Source organism: Plasmodium malariae, assembly GCF_900090045.1.
Source record: "Plasmodium malariae genome assembly, chromosome: 1".
NCBI lineage: Eukaryota > Apicomplexa > Aconoidasida > Haemosporida > Plasmodiidae > Plasmodium > Plasmodium malariae.
This window is the reverse complement of record NC_041775.1, coordinates 918387-936317: the sequence shown is the minus strand read 5'-3', so window position 1 is coordinate 936317 and position 17931 is coordinate 918387. Positions and strand designations below refer to the sequence as shown.

General features: G+C 29.3%; 3 protein-coding genes across 3 annotated transcripts; all 3 read left to right on the top strand.

The window, feature by feature from the left end:
- Positions 1-1789: 1789 nt before the first annotated feature.
- PmUG01_01028300 (conserved Plasmodium protein, unknown function) lies at positions 1790-5759 on the top strand (the record flags this gene model as incomplete). Its single annotated transcript, XM_029008520.1, has 9 exons — positions 1790-2496; positions 2902-2958; positions 3131-3739; positions 4052-4109; positions 4284-4373; positions 4602-4703; positions 4906-4938; positions 5136-5161; positions 5663-5759. The coding sequence occupies 9 exons, from the start codon at positions 1790-1792 to the stop codon at positions 5757-5759; spliced, it is 1779 nt and encodes a 592-aa protein (XP_028860071.1).
- A 3541-nt stretch (positions 5760-9300) lies between these two features.
- Positions 9301-12384, top strand: PmUG01_01028200 (conserved Plasmodium protein, unknown function; the record flags this gene model as incomplete). Its single annotated transcript, XM_029008518.1, has 1 exon — positions 9301-12384. One exon carries the CDS (start codon positions 9301-9303, stop codon positions 12382-12384), a length of 3084 nt encoding a protein of 1027 aa, XP_028860070.1.
- Positions 12385-15639: 3255 nt separating this feature from the next.
- g-tub (tubulin gamma chain, putative) lies at positions 15640-16998 on the top strand (the record flags this gene model as incomplete). Its single annotated transcript, XM_029008517.1, has 1 exon — positions 15640-16998. One exon carries the CDS (start codon positions 15640-15642, stop codon positions 16996-16998), a length of 1359 nt encoding a protein of 452 aa, XP_028860069.1.
- Between the last annotated feature and the right edge of the window lie 933 nt (positions 16999-17931).

Genomic DNA, 17931 nt, shown 5'->3' with positions numbered 1-17931 from the left:
CATTTTCCAGTCCGTCTTTTGTGCGAATGGATTCAAGAAGCACATCAAGCGCATATTCCTCAAGATTAGCACTTCTATTGTATAGTTATCTCTCATTCGTTTTAAGTTTTAATTTTTCTTTATTATTATACTGCATTATGCTTTGTCACTATTGCATTATGCTTTGTTACTATTACATTATGCTTTGTCCTTATTGCATTATGCTTTGTCCTTATTGCATTATGCTTTGTTACTATTACATTATGCTTTGTCCTTATTGCATTATGCTTTGTCCTTATTGCATTATGCTTTGTTACTATTACATTATGCTTTGTCCTTATTGCATTATGCTTTGTCCTTATTGTATTATGCTTTGTCCTTATTACATTTTGCTACATCGTTTTTATTGTTTTGCTTCATTACATATATTTTTTTTTTTTTTTTTTTTTTTTTGCATTTAACACACATTTCTCATGGGGGGAAAGTTCACCTCATCCTTGTCCCTCCCCCTCACCCATTTTTAACCAACACTTGTTTTTGTAACATAGGCGAGTACGCTGCATACACTTATATGTATGTGTACACGTTTGTATCAGAGTTTTTCAGTGTTGCCTCTTCCATTCCATTCCATTATTACATAATTTTCAGCTTACATTTCGTACACCAACATGTACTTACACATAACGAAATGTGCGCTGCTAATTCGATGAATGATCTTTACTATATACTCCCTTTTTTTTTATGTTTCTACTGAAAAAAAAAAAAAAAAAAAAAAAAAAAAAAAAAAATTTATTTTTTCTATTTTTACGGGAAAAATGAATTTTTGTTCCTTTCAGTTTTGTTTCGTTTTGCTTCCATCGCTTTGACCTTGCTTGATTTGCTATGTTTTACTATGACTTCCCGCATTAATATTTCACCATTTGCTAGTCTTTTTTTTTTTTTTTTTTTTTTTTTTACATTTTAATTTTCAAGTGCACCATAGTTCAAACGAGAACTCTCTAATGCAAGAGCCTGTAAAAGATCTTATTTATGTTCGTATGTTCTAACCTTTTTGTATTTTTATCTTAAGTAATCTGCCTATTTTTTCTTTATAATATTTCTAAATGAAAAGTTTATGCACGTAGTACTCACAAAAATATACAAATAGTATGGGTATTCCTAAGAAAGTTGGAAGAAAGAAAAAGCGTTCCACCATTAAAAGGAATACACACATATGTGCATACAAATATACATATGTGCATACAAACATACATATGTGGGTATATATTTACTTCTATTTATGAGAGTAAACAAACTAAAAAGAGTTCATGGAGGTATTAGTCCAATGAACAAAATAAAGAATAATGAATGACGAATAACATAGTAAATAGCTTAAATTCTCCGTAATAATAGTAATGATAAAGTACCAAATTAAAAAAAAGGATGTACAAGTAAGAGGGCGCCATTTAGTACCTTCACAAAAAATAGGCATAAACCTCACACCATAGGGGAAAAAGAATGGGGAAATACAAAAAAAAAAAAAAATGCACATGTTTATAAGTATATATGTATGTATTTGTGCATATGTATGTATTTGTGCATATGTATGTATTTGTGCGTATGTATTTTGTGTATGTATTTGTGCGTATGTATTTGTGCGTATGTATTTGTGCGTATGTATTTGTGCGTATGTATTTGTGCGTATGTATTTGTGCGTATGTATTTGTATGTATACATTTTTATACATATGTATACGCTTTTATATGTACATGCATGTATATGCGTGTGCTTATGAAAACGAGGGCGAAAAAGGAAAGAACGCAAGAGTAAAATGATAGTCGTAAGTGCGGACAGCCACATTAAGAGCTCCATATTTATAATTGATATATACATTAACCAACTAAATAATTTAACAAAATTTGTAAAAACGCTCATTCATGTGGAAAAAGAGAAAACAGTTTGTAAAGAAGCATATACATGTACGAACATATGTAGCGAAAAAAAGAATAAGGAGGAAAGGTTATCTAACATAATTAATTTAGACGAAATATTAGGAAACAAAACTAAGTTCACCCATGTAATACTAAAAGAAGCTCTTAAGCAAATAAAAGGAATAGAAAAATACAATAAATTGAGAAAACGTTATTCTAAATGCTTGAATAGGCTAAAAGAAATTAGATATAAAGTAAAACTAAAAAAAATATTTATTGAACAAATTTTGAGAAATGTTAATAAAGAATATGAAAATTTCTTATATGACTTAAGACAGATATACATTAAAATTAATAGCATACAAATTAGTAAACTTATCTACAGAACAGATCTTTCCCATCAGAATAACGATAAAGGATATAAATCATACAAACCTGTGAGAGAAGTATACACTACGTTATTATATATTTTCAACCTAAAAATAGAAGCAGCTCTAAATTATGTGTACAATTTTTGTAAACACGTTAATGATGCAATAAATGCCGAAATTACAGAAATCTGTTCTGCCTTGTGCAGTCAGTATGTTTCCTCCTCCGCATATTTCAGGTATGAGTTGCGAGGCCGCGCAAAAGAAAAATTTATGATAAAACAAATACCACCGAAAGAAAAAAAAAAAAAAAAAAAAGCACAGCGAAATAACGATAGAAACGGCAAAACGAAATAACGATAGAAACGGAAAAGCGAAATAACGATAGAAACGGCAAAGCGAAATAACGATAGAAACGGCAAAACGAAATAACGATAGAAACGGCAAAACGAAATAACGATAGAAACGGCAAAACGAAATAACGATAGAAACGGAAAAGCGAAATAACGATAAAAACGGCAAAGCGATATAATGATAAAAATGACAAAATTACAAAGTGTATGATCTTCCTTACTCCCCCCCAAACACACACACATCATGAACCCCATTTACTCATCCCATTTTTTCTCTTTTGTCTTGTTTAGGAGAAGGAGGAAATATATAAAAAAAAATTTGAGGGCACTGTTTGCTTACCAGAATAAGTAATTAAAAGACGTGCTAAAAATTATGAAAGTGGGTACATGTATATAAATGCACACTCAAGTACATATATATGTTTCTGTACTCATGTATATCTGTCTGTGCTGATGTATATGCATATATGCACTGGCTTGGTGAAATTTTCCTCCTGTTGTACCATGCCCTTTACCTTAGATCCGCACCTCGTTTCATTAACTCAACTTGGCAGTCTATGAAGGATATACCAAGTGATGCAAACTATGTTCATAAGAATTACGAAGCATGTAGGTATCATACGGAAGAGAACGTATGGTTTCATCAAAAAAACGAAAGGAGAAGATATGTAAGTTATAGTAATAGTTACTTCCATATTCGTAGTACTGGCATGCATGGCAGTAGGAACAGTTCATCAAGTAGCGGCGTGGGCAGCTTAATACGATGTAATAAGGATGTTTCATATATTGATAATGATGGTGATAATGATGGTGATAATGATGATTATAATGATGATAATAATGATGATAATAATGATGATAATAATGATGATAATAATGATGATAATAATGATGATAATAATGAGAATGCTGAAGATGCGCAAAGAAAAAAGAACACCCATCATTTTGAAAAAGCAAACGCGAAGAATGGAAAAAATGAATATATGATTCCTAATATAGAGAAGGTTACCACCTTTAAAAAAAGAGCAATCTATACATATAATAAACCGACGGACTCTACCGAAATACACAAAAGCGAAGTTAAAAGGAAGTCATCATCAGTAGATAACAGTGTGAAGAACATGAAAAAGTAAATTGTTTGAATAATTCTAAATGAAATTTGCACGAGTCTTATTATTTTTCTTTTTTTTTGTGCGTTCTAACCGAAGTTTAATCGCCTGCGCGTGTGCATATATGGCTGCGTTTCTTACATATAGTGCATTTACAGCATGCTTATATATATATACATATACATATACCTACATACATATACACACATACATATACCTACATACATATACACACATACATATACCTACATATACACACATACATATACACACATACATATACATATACACACACACATATACACGTGAATGTCTTTTTTTTTCCTGTTCAGATTTAATGTAAATGAAAAGAGAAGAGCTTGCATGATTTATGTAAGGCAAAAAAAAAGAGTAATTCGTCTTTACAACCCTACTACATTTTAGTTCATAATTTTTTTCATTTCCCGTCGCATCCCATCCTTGGACATATACTCTACATTTAGTTTTATGCATAAGATCATGCATACACTTATGCACATATATGTACATATGTGCATGTGTGTAATCATGTTAACTCCTTTTCAGACAGCGAAATTGTATAAAGAGCTCGATCGACGTTTCAAGCATAGTAAGAAATTTATTTACTTGTCCCTTCAAAGTGTTTTTGTAAAACAGGTATGCGCAAACATTTGAACAAAATTCTGAATGTATAAGAATTGTTAAATTATGCACACGTTAATGTGACTACATTTGCTATCCTTGTGTGCATATTTATCTATACATGTGCATGTATAAACACGCACACATGTAGATGTGTACGTATGCATTATGTACGTATATATATATATATATATATATATTTTTTTTTTTTTTTTTTTGTGCTTGTTTTTTTCCCGTTTCAAGGATAAAAAAGCGATGCTCCTTATTACACATGTGCTTAATTATTACGACAGCATCATCAAGTTAAATGCCTTCTTTTACAAGTCCTTAAAATCGTTTATTTACGTAAGTTTTAAAAAAATTGCTCAAAAGGAAACTATAAATACCTGCACACGTGCATATGTTTACGTATATATTTTTGCATATATACCAACATGCATATGCACAAACGTGTATACATACAAAATACACATCAAGAGCGGCCTTTACTTGGATGAACATTATATGTTCCTTCCTCCCTCCCTTTTCTGTTAAACCATTTTTACAGGATTATCAGTTCTCAAGAGAAAAAGAAAGGAAGGTTAGAATATGCTTTAAAAAAAAAAAAATTAGCAGTTAAATGGAACGTAAATGGATATTTAATGATGAACGATGAATGATGCTCAAAAATGGGTATACATTTGCAGTGAGAGTTCATCATAATTATTTATTTTATTTTTATTATATTTTTATTATATTTTTATTTTACTTTTATTTTACTTTTATTTTATTTTGCAGAAACATCTTTTGATGGAGATATACATGTTAAGCAATTTGCAGACGAAGAATATGCGTACAACCATTCGGAAGTACAAATATGAAATTAAACATTTGAACAAAACATTTTGTGAACATAATTTTTTCCCCACATTCATGTAATACACCATAAAATTATGATAGCTTGTTCATTTTGGAATTAATGAATACGCACATATAAGTTATCATGATTTTATTTTTTTATCCGTACCCTTTATGTTTATATACCCATAGACGGCAACGTCAATATCGTGCGCGTGTCAATACGCACACCTGTAAATATATATATGTGTGAAGCATGCCTTTCTTTTTCTTTTTTTTTTTTCTGTTACTCCTATTTTCTTCTTTTTTTACTCCTATTTTCTTCTCTTTTTACTCCTATTTTCTTCTTTTTTTACTCCTATTTTCTTCTTTTTTTACTCCCTTTTTTTTCTTTCTTTACTCCCTTTTTTTTCTTTCCTTACTCTTTTTTTATTCCACGTTAATTCCCCCTTTATTGTCCCTTTCAGGTCTCAGTTGTCCCTCTTCCTTGGGTTAGACAAGGATAGCTGTGTCAGTATTACCGACCATCTTAATAATATGGAAGTAAAACAAATTAACAAGTAAAAAAAGAAAAAAAATAGAAAAAAAATAGAAAAAAAACAGAAAAAAAATAGAAAAAAAATAAGCTATACAACATCCTTATATTGAGTTAATCCGTTATATGCACGAAACATTACCTCCGTTTTCATAATGCACTAAAAGGGTATATGCGCACGTACGCAAACACGCATAATACATATACATACATATATGCGCGTCAGAGTGGTACATCTTATCTCATATATTATTTTTTTTTTTTTTTCCCACATATTAATCTACATATATATATATATATATATATATATATATATACAGAAATGCAACTAGCACGACGGGTAAACATTTCGTATATGAAAAGACGAAAATTATATATAAGTACAGTGTTCTGAGTAATACACTTCAAATATATATATGTATATGTGTATATATGTGAACTACCAATATATGAAATCATTTCTGGATCATACAAATATGCACTCAATAAACATGTTATATCCTTTTTTTTTTTTTTTTTTTTTTTTTTTTTTTTTTTTTCAAGCAATAACACTGTTCAAATGGAGCGAACACACGAAAATAAAAACTCATTCATTCTTAAAATGTGCACACCAACTACTTAAAAAAGCAGAGGTAATAATGACAAGTAGCGCGTGGGAGAGGGAAACAGTGGTATGCGCGCTGCACATGTACAAGTATACATACATATATATATATATATATATATATATATATATATATGTGTGTATATATATATATGTATGCACATACGTATATACCACACACTTTTAATGCTCACCTTTTTCCACAATTCTCTACCCCCTTTTGCAAATTCAGCAATTCAACATGAAAGATATTCTACTGTTTCCATATGACCTTTTTTTCAAGTAACTCTTTTAAATGATAAAGCTCGAATTGAAAACAGACAACAATAACTTCGTTTGACGCATAAAAATAAAAAATGATAAAAAAAAAAAAAGAGATGGAGAGTGAAAAGAAGGGAGCTAGAAAGAGTATATACATATCCTTCCATTTTTCTCTTTTTAAAAAAGTATATATATATACGTACATATATATATATACATATATACATATAACATATATACATATAACATAAATACATATAACATATATACATATAACATATATACATATAACATAAATACATATATACATATAACATAAATACATATATACATATAATACATATATACATATAACATAAATACATATATACATATAACATAAATACATATAACATATATACATATAATATTTATATGTATGGAAACCCACTTTTCCCTTTTAGCGATTTAATTGAAGAGCAATATAACGAGTCCAACATAATTCGACAATTACTTTTAGAATTGTCAAAAATTTTTACAAAATATAGATACCCCACTACACAGAATGAAAAAGGAAATATTTTTTCTGTTCATCTGAGAAGTAAGAAAAGATAAAGAAAAAAAAAAAAAGTTTATTCATAAAAAATATACGGCATGTCTATGTTTATGAATGCATACGTGCACATATATCCATACATACGTATATATCCATACATACGTATATATATATATATATATATATATATATATATATATATACGTACATATAGGGACAATGAAAACCCTTTTCCATCATCATAATGCATATATCGTACAAAATATAAGTCTATAACTATAAAAAAAAAAAATTATAGCAGTTAATGGGAAGTCATAGTCATCTATTCGCTACTATATATATATATATATATATATATATATAAAAGAAGCAATTATATAATATATAAACTTCTACGTATGCATGCTTATATGTACTTAAAATAAATAATTGTATGAACAATGTTTGTTTGAGTAAAATATTTTTGTATGTATACATTCATATGCAATTTAATGGAGAACATCATATGAGGCATGCATAACACATATATATATATATATATATATATACATGTAACATTTATATGTGCATTTACATTTTATTTATACGTATTTATGAACATATATATTTGTATGTACATATTTTTGCACAATGGAAAACAGAGTGAGGCAAAAACTTTAATGCATGCACAAATCGGCTTAACACTGTAGGTTTGTACATAAATATATATTAAAAACAAATACAAGTCGGGAAAAAAATTGGGATGTACAAAAAAAGAACTATTTTTGCATACATGATGGATATATAATCACATGGGATTAATTAAAAAAAAAAAGAAAAAAAAAAGCATATATATCTATATTATATATATATATATATATATATATTTATTCATATGGTTCCATAAATACATAAATAATATACATGTATACATTATACATATTATATATGTACAAAAGAAATGCTTGGGAGGGACTTATAGAGGAACAAATGTAGGCGCATGCAGTAGTGCTTATATATATATATATTTCTTAATTTCACTGAAAATATATACGAAAATATATACCGTTATAAATATTTAGATAAATATATACATATATACATACATATATATATATAATTACATAATGATGTATGTATGTTCCTGAAGCAAGTTTAACATATGCATATAAATAGTACTAAATGGTACTATATAGGGGGGCTATAAAGGAACATAAAAAGAAAAAAAAAATAAAAGAAAATAAAAGAATCATGTAGAAAAATTTTATATCATTGCATTGTATTTATTATTATATATATACTTTAGTTGTAAATTAGAGGGATAATTAAATGTAAAACGTTAATTATAAAAAATGCATAGTTCAAAAATAAAAAATTTTCCCAAAAGAAAAATATATTATTGAATAAATTATATTCATGAAGAATAGCAGAATTCACAATTTGAACAATTTATTATAGAAAAAAAAAAAAAAAAAAAAAAAAAAAAAAAAATCTTACAATGTATTTATAAAAAACCTTTTTTTTTTTTTTTTTTTTTTTTAAATAAGCAAGAATTTGTTAAAATTGCCTTTTTGATCTTAAAAAAAAAAAAATAGTCTTTATAAAACATACATACAATATGTACAAAAATATATTCATGTACATATATATATGTAAAAATATATACATACATATGCATACCTATATGTAGAAGTATACCTATATGTAGAAGTATACCTATATGTAGAAGTATACCTATATGTAGAAGTATACCTATATGTAGAAGTATACATATATGTAGAACTGTACATATATGTAGAAGTGTACATATATGTAGAAGTGTACATATATGTAGAAATATACATATATGGAGAAGTATACATTTATGTAGAAATATACATATTTACAATTATATTTTACCTTATATATATATATATATATATATGCATATTTGTATACATGTATATGTACGTGCTGCACTGTATACTAACAATACACGCCGACCTCGATCCTTCTGCCAGGAAAATGCATCATTACAGATAACATAGTGAAGAATAAAATTATTCATTTTTTAAAAGGAACAAATAAATTGAAAAATATTTGCCAAGGATTTGTTGAAAACGGAGCTGACTTTGTACATACGAATAGTAATAGTAATAGTAATAACACTAGTTCAAGTTTACTTTTAAAAAATAGAAAAAAAAAAAAGGATATGTTAAATGAAATAAAAAATGCTGTTCAGAATGAAAATTTAAATAGCATGAATTGTTATAATAATGTAAACCAAGGAATTTATTTTGATGAATATGTACCTCCATCGAGATTGACCTCGGAGGTGCTGACTGAAAATATTAGAACAGAAATTTCTTCAAAAATACGGAAAGATTTAGTTGCAAGGTATAAAGACGTTTGTATATTTGATGAAGATGAATGCAAAACAAAAGAAAAAATAATAGGAAATGTCCAAGGTGTTGCTCAGGGGGTGGAACTGGATGCACAAGTTGAGGAGGGTGATATAGACGTGAAAGAGGCACATGGGGTATTAGAAGTACAAGTGGAAATGGAAGCTCAGGAAGACGCTACAGATAAACAGGAGGAGGTTAAGGAAGCACAAATGAAAGAGAAAGAGGAAATAAGAGAATTACAAGAAGTGAAAGAACTAGAAGAAGTGAAAGGGAAAGAAGAGGTGGAAGAATTAGAAGAAGTGAAAGGGCAAGAAGAGGTGGAAGAATTAGAAGAAGTGAAAGGGCAAGAAGAGGTGGAAGAATTAGAAGAAGTGAAAGGGCAAGAAGAGGTGGAAGAATTAGAAGAAGTGAAAGGGCAAGAAGAGGTGGAAGAATTAGAAGAAGTGAAAGGGCAAGAAGAGGTAGAAGAATTACAAGTGAAAGAACAAGAAATGAAAAAGCAAGAAGTTAAAGAATTAGAAGAAGTGAAAGAGCAAGAAGAGGTAGAAGAATTACAAGTGAAAGAACAAGAAATGAAAAAGCAAGAAGTTAAAGAATTACAAGAAGTAAAAGAAACACAAGAAGAGGTAAAAGATGCACAAGAAGTGAAAGAGAAAGAAGAGGTAAAAGATGCACAAGATGTGAAAGAGAAAGAAGAAGTGAAGGAAGTGCAGGAGGAACTGAAAGAAGCACAAGAAAAAGCAAAAGAAACTGCAGAAGCAAAAGAAGTACAAGAGGAATCGAAAGAAGCACAGGGAGAAGCGAAATCACAAGAGGAATCGAAAGCACAAGAGATGGCAGTAACAGAGGCGCAAACGGATATAGGGGTAAAAGCACGACAGGAACAAAAGGAATCGTATGATTATAGTGCGTTATTGCTAGAGGATCTGAGTGACGATGTGCTAATGTTAATTAAAAAAAAATATGAAGAAAGAAAGAGATTGCAGTCAACAATAAAAACAGATAAATTTTTTAGTTGTGGAAGAATTTATCCACTCAGTTATGTTAAAAAAGAGGGGGAACCGGAGAAGTTAGAGAAGTCAGAGAAGCAGGAGGAGCCGGATAAGGTAGACATACTGGACGATAAAATCGAAGGTGCATTAGCACCTCCGGAAGTAAGTAAAGAAACCAGTAGAGTTTCTGCGGAGGGACCGCTTATACCAGACGACAGTTTTACGTACCGATTATCTGCAAAAGAAGATTTCGATGCAATAGTAAGGAGCTCCATAAGTACATACAGTTGTGCCTTATCAAAGAAGATACTAATTCAAGGAAAGATATGTATAACTCATGATAGTGTATATTTCATTTCTCTATTTAATGCTTTTTTTTCAAAAAATTCGGTAGTAAGAATAAATTACGATGCTATACAATTAGTAGAGAAAATATCTTCTTTTCATTTTATTCCAAATGCTCTTAAAGTTGTAACAAAAAATAAATCATTCTTATTCACTTCATTTGTGCATAGAGACCATGCTTATAACGTGATAAATGATATGATTCGGAACTACAATAATGTAGGTGAAATTCCTAAAAAGGGTATAGTGATTGATAGCAATGAAGAATTAGTTGATGATGATGATGAAGAGATAAAGGAAGAAGTACAGGAAGAAGTAGAGGAAAAGCATGACCATGAACAGGAAAAAAGCGTAAAAGCAAGGGAAGGCACTCCAAATATAGAGGAAGGTCTACGAAGGACTAACTACATTTTTGGGGGCAACTTAAAAGAAGCAGATGAACAACCAGGTGATGATGTGACAAATGTAATAACTGACAAATTGGATAGGGGTGTTAAGATAGAATCTAGAAAGAATGCTCTACCAATGAAAATTAGTTCTAAAGAAGAAGATATTTTAAAGGAAAAGAAATATATACAATGTAATAATCATATAGATAGTCTTTATATACATGAATATTATTTTAAGCAATTATTTTTAGACATTTTTTCTAAATTTGATAATGATAATCCTTTAGTTAGAAACGTATTGGAAAAAAATCCAAAAAATTTAAATTATGATAATTTACGAAATTTAGATAAAATATATGAACAAAATAAATTTTTCACTTGTGAATTTTTATATAATGTTTCTTTATTTGATGATGATAAAAAAAAAAAAGTATTTGGAATGCCATCCAGATCGAATGTGAAAGAAAAATTAAGTTTTTTCTTTTTTGAAAATAACATAATTATTCAAAAAGTTTTAGTTCTGTTATGTAATGTTCCACTTGCTGGATGCTTCCACACAGTTGTTACTGTACATATGCATAACGTTGTAGGTGATAAAGGGAACCAGGTTAGGCATAACAATGAGCACCATAATAATACACATATTGATTTTTTTTATGATATTTCTTTTGTTAAACATACCTTTTTTAAGGGTCAAATAAAAAGTAATGCAATGCCAGAGTTAGAAAAATCTCTAATAAACTTAAAGAGATACACTACTGAAGCTATTAAAAAGAGATATAAAAAATGTAATATCCATAAAAAGGAGGATGGGTATAATTATTATTATGATAATGACGTTGTACACAAAACTGAACGTTATAATGCTATGCAGACAAATGAAGACAGCAGAAGACCCATAAGGGACGAAGAAAACATCATATCTATGGTTGAAAATCCTAGATTCGAAATTGACGAAATTTCGATCTATCCAAAGGACTTTATAAATGAGATGAGCACTGTTAGTACTCTATTTTCGAAATGTAGCACTGCAAGGGATAGTGTGATAAGTTACTTTAACAAACATGTGGACTTCTCCCCCCAGAATTTGACGAATAATATAGGTAATGGAAAAAAAAGAAAAAAAAGAAAAAAAAGAAAAAAAAGAAATACCACGCACGGGTGAATGTGCATTTTTTCCGAGTCTGCATAATGCAGTTCATTCGCGTAAATTTTGTGTAATTCCGCGTAATTCTGCGTAATTCTGCGTAATTCTGCGTAATTTTACGTAATTTTGCGTAATTTTGCGTAATTTCGTTTAATTTTGTTTAATTTCGTTTAATTTTGTTTAATTTCGTTTAATTTTGTTTAATTTTGTTTAATTTTGTTTAATTTCGCTTAATTTTGTTTAATTTTGTTTAATTTAATTTTTTTTTTCCCCCACCGCGCAGTGTTCCGCACAGTTGTAATTTCTTTTTTTGTGGTACTGTTTTACGCCTTTTTTGACACAATGGTGAGAACAGGTAAATTTTCATATTTGAAGACAAAATATTTTTGACGTAATTATTTTTTTTGAGTCCATTTTTACCTGACCAAGGTAAGGAAGTAATTTGTATTTTTCCCATTCCATCAGAAAGGCTCTTCCCGCGCTTATTTGTATGCGGATAGGGTTTCATTTTTATTTTGGCTAGCTATACAATGTTGTCATTTTAATTCCTCCTATGTTTATTTATTCCATTCAAATTTGTTCAATACAGTTATGTTATATTCTTTTTTGTCTTATTCCTACTCTTTTTTATTTTTTTGTGCCCCGCGCAGTCAACCCTTTTTTATTGTTCCTTCAATCTTTTACTGCATGTCTTTTTTTTCTTTTTTTTTTTTTAAGTGTAACTTTTGTTTTTACATTTTTAAGTTTTATGCTTTTTATGATGTTTTTTTTCGCGAAATTTATGTAGAAAAATGGTTAAATACACACACATTTCTTACATCCTCCTTTTTTTCTTAGTTTTACTTTTATTATGATATATACTGCCCTCCCCCCTACTCATTTACATATTACGGTTACAATTATTTTCTTGCATGTTCATAAAAAAGTAGCATTTTTTTTTTTTTTATTTTATTATATCGCATTTCGTTTCAATTTGCCTCACTTTATGCTGTGTCATCTTTTCTTCCGACTTATTAAAATTTTTCATTTATTTTTTTTTGCGCCTTTTTTTTTTTTTAAAAAACACATAAAAATACTGTGGCAAAATTTGTACATGCGTAATTTTATGTGCCACGTATATATATCTATGTCTTTTTGTTCATATTTAACCACTGCATTGATCTTTGATAAATGGGGAAAGGGGGAGAATAAATTATTTTAAAAAAATTAATAAATAAGACTTGTAATATGATTATAAAAAAATATTATGCATGTTCATTAATTTAAAAAAAAAAAAAAAATAGTCACAACATGGACAATTAATTGTTGCTATTTGTGTGTGTACGTACATAATTACACACATGTACAATACATGTGCACATATATATATATGTATTATATATATATATATATGCATATGTATGTATCTTATATGTGTTACCCCTCATGCTCCTTTTTACTGATGGTAATCAAAAGGGGAAGAAATTACTGCTTACTCAGTGGAATGCATTCGCTTGAAAGAAACACAAATTTAGAGAAAGCAGAAAAAGGAAAAGGAGAAAATACATTTGTAAATATATGCGATACGTGGTATTCGCATTTGAAATCGAATATGAACGCAAACAAAAGGGCAGTACACACGAATACGCAAATGGATGAGCGAGCGGATAAGCATACCAATAAACATACATAGGAATACAATCGCATCATGCAGTCATCTTACCCCTTGCAAATACGTATGCGAAAAGTTCATATACAAAATACAAACATTCACATGTGTGTACACCTTAACTGCATTGAACTATAGTTCTATGTTTTTAAGAACATTTCTCTGTATTTTTCCAAATTTAACCACGTTTCCCATATTTTTAGCTTGACCACTGAAGAACACTGTGTCATTAAAATAATATCAGGAAAAGAAAAGAAAAAAAAAAAAAAAAAAAAAAAAAAAAAAATTTTTAGTTTATATTGTTTTAAAAATATTATATGTTCAGGAAAAGGGAAAAAGATGTTCCTTAACGTTCAGCTAATTTTTTACGAATTGGAAAATTTTTGGAGCATTCCTGTATTTTGTTGAATTTAACTTAGACATTTAAAAAAAGAAAGAAAGAAAAAAAACGAAAAGAAAGAAAAGAAAGAAAAAAACGAAAAGAAAGAAAAGAGAGAAAAGAAAGAAAAAAACGAAAAGAAAGAAAAGAAAGAAAAAAAGGAAAAGAAAGAAAAAAAAGAAAAAAAGGAAAAGAAAGAAAAGAAAGAAAAGGGACTGCTTCAAAAAATTTATACCATTTGATTAAAAAACAGGGAAGGAGAAAGAGGTTAGCAAATTAGGAAGTTAACAAATTAAGAAGTTAACAAATTAAGAAGTTAACAAATTAAGAAGTTAACAAATTAAGAAGTTAACAAATTAAGAAGTTAACAAATTAAGAAGTTAACAAATTAAGAAGTTAATCGACAAAATAATTAGCAAATTTACTAACAATAACTGCGAAATTAATTAAGCAGGAATAAGGGAAGAAGGGGAGCAAAAATATACGAAGCAAAAAAAATTAGCGGCAAATTACCTTTTTTTTTTTTTTCGTTCAACTTATTCTCTTACTATTTCCTAAAGGAGAGGGGAATAATCAATTTATTTTCTCTGCAAGAAAGGGGAAAATTTGCACAAGCGCGTTGTGTGTGTTTATATGTTTAATCTAGTATATGCACGTGTGTGTTTACGCTGCTGGACTATATATACTTGTGTACGTTTATGCTTCACATGTGCCTTCTGTATACCGGTAGTTAATTTTTTTTTTTTTTTTTTTTTGTAACAAGAGAGGCCAACAAGCAATAATTATGAACTATTTTAAAGAACGACTTAAATTAGTATCCAAACAAATAATTTACTCCCACATATAAGCACTACATGTTCTGCATGTTCTTTCACAATACCACCCACTGAACACTCCGTAGGATATATCCAAAAAACAATCAATCACAGAAAACTCGTAAGGGGAGGCCTTTTCTAGCTTTTTTGCACCTCAAACATACATACATACATATATACATACATATATATGTGTGCACGTTTCTTCGGTCTGTGCTGCTTCTACTGCTTATACTGTTCTACTGATTATACTATTCTACTGCTTATACTGTTCTACTGCTTATACTGTTCTACTGCTTATGCTATTCTACTGCTTATACTGTTCTACTGCTTATACTGTTCTACTGCTTATGCTATTCTACTGCTTATACTGTTCTACTGCTTATACTGTTCTACTGCTTCTACTACCACACTAACCGAGCATAGCTGAAATGCCAAGGGAAATAATAACATTACAGTGTGGTCAGTGCGGAAACCAAATAGGGGTCGAGTTTTGGAAGCAACTATGTAATGAGCACAATATTGACCAGGAAGGAATTTTAAAAAATAATAATTTTTTAAATGAAGATAGAAAAGATATATTTTTTTATCAAGCAGATGATGAACATTTTATTCCGAGAGCATTACTATTCGATTTGGAACCTCGTGTTATTAATAGCATTCAGACAAGTGAATTCCGTAATTTATATAATCCAGAAAATATGTTTATATCAAAAGAAGGAGGTGGTGCTGGGAATAATTGGGGTTGTGGTTATAGTCAAGGACATAAAGTAGAAGAAGAAATTATAGATATGATTGATAGAGAAGTTGATAACAGTGATAATTTAGAAGGATTTATTTTATCTCATTCAATTGCAGGAGGTACTGGTAGTGGTATGGGTAGTTATTTATTAGAATTACTTAATGATAATTATTCAAAAAAGATGATTCAAACATTTTCTGTTTTTCCATTACTGACTAATGAGAGTAGTGATGTGGTAGTTCAACCATATAATAGTATATTAACTTTAAAAAGATTAATTTTAAGTACAGATAGTGTAGTAGTTATTGATAACACTTCATTGAATAGAATCTTTGTAGATAAATTAAAATTAAATAATCCTACATTTCAACAAACAAATACTATTATATCTAATGTTATGTCAGCATCTACAACTACTTTGAGATACCCAGGTAGTATGAACAATGATATGATTAGTTTAATATCATCATTAATAATAAATCCGAAATGCCATTTCCTAGTAACGTCTTACACTCCAATCACTATTGAAAAACATGTGTCTAATGTACAGAAAACTACAGTATTAGATGTTATGAAAAGATTATTACATACTAAAAATATTATGGTATCTGTACCAGTTAGAAGGGGTATGTATATTTCCATTTTAAATATCATTAGAGGAGAAACAGATCCAACACAAGTACATAAAGGATTACAAAGAATTCGAGATAGAAAATTAGTCAATTTTATTAAATGGAATCCTGCATCTATACAAGTAACTTTAGCAAAACAGTCACCTCATGTTGTTTCAACACATAAAGTTTGTGGTCTTATGATGGCTAACCACACATCCATATCAACTTTATTTGAACGATGTGTTACTCAGTTCGATAGACTTTTTAAAAGAAGAGCCTTTTTAGAAAATTATAAAAAAGAACCAATGTTTTCAAGTGCTGATGGGCAAGGAAATTTTGAAGAAATGGAATCCTCCAAAGAAATTACGCAAAATCTTATTGATGAGTACAAGAGTGCTGAACGAGATGATTACTTCAATCACACCTACTTATGAGTACGCGTGTGGGAGTAGTGGATCTGTTTATCCCCTTCTCTATTAGGAAATATATCTAAGTGTATGATGCACTTTCTAATCTGTGTAATTGCATACTGATGCCCTCAGGATTACGCAGTGTGGTTGATTATTCGTGTTCAAACCGCCATCCCTAGATCGTTTTCGTGTTTGCATCCTGCCTACATATTTTTTTCTATCTTTTTTTCCTCGTGCAAATGAGCAACACGGCACATGCCAATTATATATGCCATACCACAGCATAGGGTATTTTTTAATTTCCACTATTTGTTATCGTTGATGCTGCTACAGTCGCTACTACTTTTATTTCTACCAATTTTTGGCGCATTGCATACTCCATTTTGCTGAAACAAAAATTGTGTAAGTGCCTACTCTTTTGTTACTTCTTAATAAATAACTTTTTAATGTTTCCCTTTTTAATCAAATTACGCACAGTAGCCTTTCTCAAGTAGGCACCACACCTTTTCCTCTACACAGGTACATCGGCATTATACATGTATTGTGTATATATGTACCTTCACACATGCCTAAATTTATACAGCGTTATCTTCCCCCCCCCCTTTTTTTTTTCCACACACATACATGCTTACACATTCAATGATACACCCAGAACACGTAAACACGAGACAATCTCACATTTTTTTTTTTTTTTAATTTTTTTTAAACTTCATTATCTCTACTGACTGGAATTTTTCATGTTTTTCCTGTCGCAATTCAAAAGAAGTAGTAGTATGCTCATACAACGGGGAGATGATGGAGTAAAATTATGAAAAAATAGAGAAAAAATAATAAATAAATATGGAAAAAATATGAAAAAATGGAGAAAAAATAGAGAAAAAATAATAAATAAATATGGAAAAAATATGAAAAAATGGAGAAAAAATAGAGAAAAAATAATAAATAAATGTGGAAAAA